At 33.2% G+C, this 6,225-nt stretch overlaps 1 protein-coding gene across 1 annotated transcript; it reads right to left on the reverse strand.

Annotated features, from left to right (window-relative positions):
• Window positions 1–785: 785 nt before the first annotated feature.
• Window positions 786–4,510, reverse strand: LOC133188826 (transmembrane protein with metallophosphoesterase domain-like). The gene is made up of 5 exons (XM_061324309.1): window positions 3,785–4,510; window positions 3,489–3,599; window positions 2,581–2,746; window positions 2,189–2,328; window positions 786–1,774 (listed from the first exon to the last, which is right to left on the reverse strand). Exons 1-5 carry the CDS (start codon window positions 4,458–4,460, stop codon window positions 1,584–1,586), a joined length of 1,284 nt encoding a protein of 427 aa, XP_061180293.1. The 5' UTR covers window positions 4,461–4,510; the 3' UTR covers window positions 786–1,583.
• Window positions 4,511–6,225: the final 1,715 nt, after the last annotated feature.

Genomic DNA, 6,225 nt, shown 5'->3' on the forward strand with positions numbered 1-6,225 from the left:
ATGAAACAAAGTGCAGAATAATTAAACACATATTATACATGTTGATATGAAATTCAAGTAATAATCCCTGCAATGGCACTCAAAATCAACAAAGAATGACAGTCACATAAATAAAATCAAGTGAACAATTTAGCATAGATTTGATTTGGTGCACTTCTTATTTATGTATATATGTGCAAGACATGTAGCGTTGTACTTGATTTAGCAGAAGTTTCTTTCCGCGAAAGGCGCTAAAAATAATACCGGTACACAGCTAAATGTAATATGTTTACAGTATATTTGCTATAAGGAGAACAGATCTGCAGCTATGGACTTATATTTAGTACCTGAAGTGTTGCATGCAGATGCTGTTTAACATAAAAACTTAAGTACATATTATAAAATACCAGTCTTGAAGATTATGAAAACTATTAACTTTAGTCTTTATGACTATAATGATAAATCTCATCTAAAATTTAATTAAATTCAATTATTTAATTGCCATCCAATCTCAAAGCCAATCTTTGGTATACTAGTATTTTCAAATTCACTGGGTATTATTTGGAATCCAGCTAGGAAAAAAAAACATAACCTTACTGAATGTAATAATAAATATGATATTCAAATTATGTGGAAATATTCTGGGGCCCGTTTTACAAAAGAACTTATGACTAAGACCAAATATATCAGTTGATTGTATAGTTTTTCAAAATAAATTATTCTATTTAAAATTGATAGCATAAATGTACCTTTCTTAATTCTTTTTAAAACTATTAAAACAAAATCCAAATTAATGTTCCATAGAGAGTAGTAAGTGGAATTATATGTTGGTCTTAGTCGCAAGTTCTTTTGTAAAACTGGACCCTGAATTACATTTATACATGCATATGAAACACGATGCTGATAAAATGTCTGCATAGTGTACAAAGATTTCATATTTAAAAGTACTGTAAGGCACAAAACAATAAAAACAAATTCTCAAGTTCTTATAATTTAGATATAGTAAAACCTTATTATCACAAACTCGATGGGACTGACTGAGTCTAGGCCGACAAAAAACTCTGAAGATTCAAGAATAAATGATAAGTGGTTGGCACTTCCAAATTACTTTGACATACCCATGGTATTTATTTGAGATATTGGTGTTCAAGAAACCGAAGTTTAACTGTATATACAACAAATTACAACAAAACTTAAAGCCTGAAACATCCTGCATTTTACTGATGGTCAATTATATCTCTATATTTCTTAGGTATGTTACATAATTAAGATTATTGAATCCTTAAGGATTACTTACATTTTGTGTGTATAGATAATCTTTCTTTTAAGACTCTATGCAGAAGAGTAATCTTTAACCTCCTTGGTCAAAGGAAATGAATCAATATTACAAAATATGTACCGGTAAGTCTGCAAACTGTGGTAAGCTAAGACCTCAACTTAACTGATAAACAATGGCTAATAAAAACAGTACGTATCCAGTATAGCACAATGTCTGGAGACAGCCATAAATCCATGATTTAGGAACACATCAAAAGCACACACACTTAAATACATTCAATTTTAAAATCTTGAGATCAAGAAAAAAAAAATGAAAGAATGTTTGTTCAGACAGCATGTAAAGTAATGAATGTAATTTCCTGAGTTGTCATGATGCGAACTGGAAAGCCCCAGTATACTGTTCCCATGGAAACATAAACATGGCTGTTGTCTCCATAGTGATATAATCCAGCATAGAATGGATTAAAGAGGTAGGCTCCAAAAACCACCGGAGGAAACTGCCCACCATGTGTGTGACCTACAAAAAGTTGTTAAATATATGTATTGTTATATGATTACTTTTATATGCAATGTTATGTATGATTAATACTTTTTTTTTAAATCTATTGGACAAATGGATAGCAGATTGGAATAAATCATTTAAACCAGGATATACTATCAGTTTGAAATTGCTTCTGCTTTGACATTATGGGTCTATAGCAGCAATTAAAGATATGAATTCACTGGATGTCCAACTAGAAATAAGAATACAGCTTGTTTCAAGTTGGATAACTGCATGGGAAGCTTAAATTTCAATTTGAAATTCAATGAAAAAAAGATATCACTGTGTCAGAGAGATGAAATTTTTTTAAAGTTTCAAGAAAAAACAGTTCCGTCTGCTGTTTTAGTGCATTAATGAATTTCTTTTCTCCAAGCATTTAATTTATTGTACCTGAGAGGACTAGGTCTATATGGTGATCAGACTGAAGTGCCATTTTAGCGGCTTTAGGTTGATGTGCCAAGAGGATGATGGGTTGCCCTGGATTACATCCCTTTACAGCTTTGTCCAGTTTGAATCCATGGTGATCATACCTTAATTTTGCAAATTAATTTATTAACTGATTTATCTATATTCCTGTTTACAAAAATTACTATAGGCCTAGAGTATAAATATTTTGAAATTATCTGTGGTAAACTTTCAGTATTCTTATTCAAATGTTGCTGGTATAAAAGATTCACTTAATAAAATAAGTGTGTACCAATAGATAAATGTTTTATTACCTGTATTATAATTTTATTTTTTTTTTTACTATTAAAATAATTATGAGTTTTTGAGTTTTATACATTATCCTGTCTGCCTCAATGTCATCGGTTCCAGCCATACACATCTGCTCCTTTGGATCCACTCCTGGGGGGATCTGTCTATTACTGTTGTGGAGGACCTTGATCCCTAGAGAATCCAGGTGGGCTAACCAGTTATTGGCATCCATGGTATAGTACTCATGATTCCCTGAAATCAACAAGTATAGAAAAATACACTGCTAAACTTGTAACAAGGGTGGATCCAGTGAAGAGTCAAGATTTTGAGTGCAAATTGATTTAAAATTACTAATTCGCCTACAACGAAGCTTCATAAGACTTCTCTCCATTCTGAGTTGGATATTTTTCCCCTCCCCTTACTGGTAACTTGGTACCATTTACTAGGTACACATAATGTTCCAGCCATACACGTCCCTACTGTGTTGCACTTTGTCCAATATTTGGGGATAGCTTTGCTGATACAAATTTCTTGAAAAAAAAAATTGTGGACTTTTTGACCAAAAGTTAGGAGAGATATTGATGGGATGGATTTTTATTACACCCAATCTAATTAGAATTATATCTTCAGCTTTTAATACTAAAATTAGTGTTCTGAATCCACTATTGTTCATTTGAGAAGTAGTAGGGGATTCGGAACACTATAGGTTGATTGAGATCTGTTGGGTTTATACCGATATGTGTCCCAATAATTACGGTACTAAAAACTCATATTTTGAACTCTGTTTAGAAAACAAGTAAAAAACATCACCAAAAACAGATAGATGTATCAGGTTACTAACAATTTTCTGTACCAAATATTGTTTCCAGCCCCACATTAATTGTTACTAGCCCTACATGGAATTCAATATTTCCTCTCTCTCTCTCTCATTCGCAGGAATGTGTTATGTTTGAGCTACAATAAAAATTTACTCTCATAATGGAAAATCTGCTACCTGTCACATAATTTATCCCGTATCTTGATTTGATATTGGTAAGGCTTTTAGAAGACTCTCTCAACTCTTCCACTGGACCATCAACCAGATCACCAACAATAACCACAGTATCTGCAGAGAGAAAATAATATTGACACAGAGTTGTCATAATTGGGAAATCTTCATAGTCTTTTTTAAGAATCTTTGATAATCTGCATTCATAATTCTATTTTTGCATCATTCTATTTTTGCGAGAGCAAATTTCAATAATATAGTATTATATAACACCTTAACTCTAACCATTCAAAAACATTTACCTGTATTTAGACCGTTTACCATGGAAACGATTCTGTCCAATTTGCTCTTTCCTACTGTTACTCCAAGATGTATATCAGACAACAATGTTATTGTAAAGCCTTCCAGTTTCTGAGGTAGATTTCTGATTGGAATTCTTACATTTTTTATCACAGGTGGCTTTTGCGAGTTTGTGAAACCATACCCAGTTAGAAAGAATGTCAGAATAAATGCCACAAAGTATATCTTCTTATTGTGAAATGCTTTGCCTTTCAAAACTTTGCATGATAATTCAAGCAATTTAAAGAGAATGATGAGGAACACAAATTGAAATTGTACAGCTAGACATAAATAGCAAACAATAGAGAATACAACTGGTTCCGTTCTCACAAACAATACATTACACAAGTAACTTGAATGGACTAGCAGAGAATATAGAACTAGAAATGTTCTCCATATCTTAGACATAAAACTCCTTCGTGGTGACGGAGAAGCATCGAAAAAGGTAGCCAACGATCGCCACACCATCCAATCTGCAATTAGCAATGCTATTTGCATGAAAAACACAAACTGGGCTCTGAGAATACGCCCCCTTGTTTGAAAATCCAAAGACAGGACCCATGTTTCTGCTAAGATAATGCTGATAACCACAAAGATTCCTCCTAAAATGTAGGAAAACTTTGATCGGATTGACTCCATGAATGATGAAGGCAATATTATTCCTCGGTCAATGTTCAATAGCGTTATATAACTATAATCCTTAAACAGATTCAGTGTATCTGAACAGACCACATTGTAATAATACGATTAAAATAAACTACATTTAGGCTAACCATCAGAATTTTGTTGAACAATCTTTGATTAAGGTATCATTTAATACCGGTCAACGAGGTTAAAACGAAAATATAAAATTAATGGTGTAAGCGACCTTTGAGTATTTTAGATAAGTTTTACCTAAACATTTCGTACCTAGGTTCTTCAACCAAAGTTACACAATCGGCAATGAAAGTAATCGAAGTAAATTTTAAAAAAAAAATTATGAGCAGCCAGTTTTTGTCTGCTTGAGATATAAAGATACTAGACTTCTAGACTTAAAATTAAAACCAGCTGTATATGAAAGAAGATTAAACGCATTGGATGTGTTTCGCAGAGTTCGTAGCAGTAGCAGAAGTGAGTTATGATCGAGATCTCATACATGAAATTTTAAATTACTCAGCTGAGTAATTTTTAATTAAATCACTGGCGGATTTAGAGGGGGCAGGAGGCCCGGACCCCCCTTTTTGGTGTCCAAAAATATATACAAGATTTAATAAATCACTTTGTGTGTGTGTGTGTGTGGCCCCTGGGCCCCCACCCTGGTCCCCTAATTCGTCGCCCCCCCCTTTCAAGAATCCTAGATCCGCCACTGGAAATTGCCATTTATGCATGTGATTATATGGCAAGCAATGCTCTAGATACTGTAGTGTTTTATTGCGCTTTCTCTTTTTTTGCTATATGGAGGGAATGGGGAGGATAGGGAGAATGAACAATTAAACTTTTGAAATCCTCACGCCTGGGTTGAGAAAAATAAATGAATTAAGTCTTAGCTCCAAGGAATTGGTTGAGAATTACCTTGTGCACCAGTTTACTATAAAGATATAACTTTTTATGGAAAACTATAGTTTACATGCACAAATCTCAAATGATAAACGGGTCAAATGATCTCTTTTGGAGAACAGTAGTCCAAGTCCTACAGAAAAAAATAAAAAATCTGGAAATAATGACATCAGAAAGCTAGTATATTACAAAATCTTTTCTCGAAATCTAGAAATACATGTAATATTATTTTCTCGCAATAACGTGATGATTTTCTCGTAATTATAGTGATTACTGCATGGGGCGTGATTTTTTAAATTCGTAAAAAGCACAGAAAATTTCAAGTTGATTTATAATTATTTCAATGTCCAAACTGTTAGAATTTGTAAATCTTTACGCTGCGTTGAAGGTTTCTTTTATGCAATTTGACCAATAAACTTAATATTCTTTTTCTCAAATTAGTACTCTTTTTCGGTAATATTTTTGTCAAGACGTCCGTTAAGACGGGTCTAGCTGATTTAGAAAAATAAGTTTGGTACATTTAGAAACGTTTCAGACACAGATCATTGAGCAAGGCCTACCAAAGAGGTGAAAATGACAAACCTGAATAACTCCTCCGCGGAACCTAGCTGTTAAAACACCTCGGTTTTTAGGGTGGGGGTTAATAACAGAAGCAAGACAAGCTCAGTTGGTTTGTGCTCTTTGCTCAGTGAATACTGTTATTTTTTTTTTAAACCATGACTCGAATCCCGTTTGAACATGAACAAGCTAATACATTTTTATGATCTCAATCATAGGCCAAGAATTCAATGGTTATTGGCACCAAACAAACATGGTCAATATAGATCTCAGATTATTGTGTCTCCAAAATGTGTCATTTAACTTAAAA

This window comes from Saccostrea echinata, unplaced genomic scaffold (assembly GCF_033153115.1).
Source record: "Saccostrea echinata isolate AGI-Se365-2 ecotype Australia unplaced genomic scaffold, CSIRO_AGI_Sech_v1 ptg000016l, whole genome shotgun sequence".
Classification (NCBI taxonomy): domain Eukaryota; kingdom Metazoa; phylum Mollusca; class Bivalvia; order Ostreida; family Ostreidae; genus Saccostrea; species Saccostrea echinata.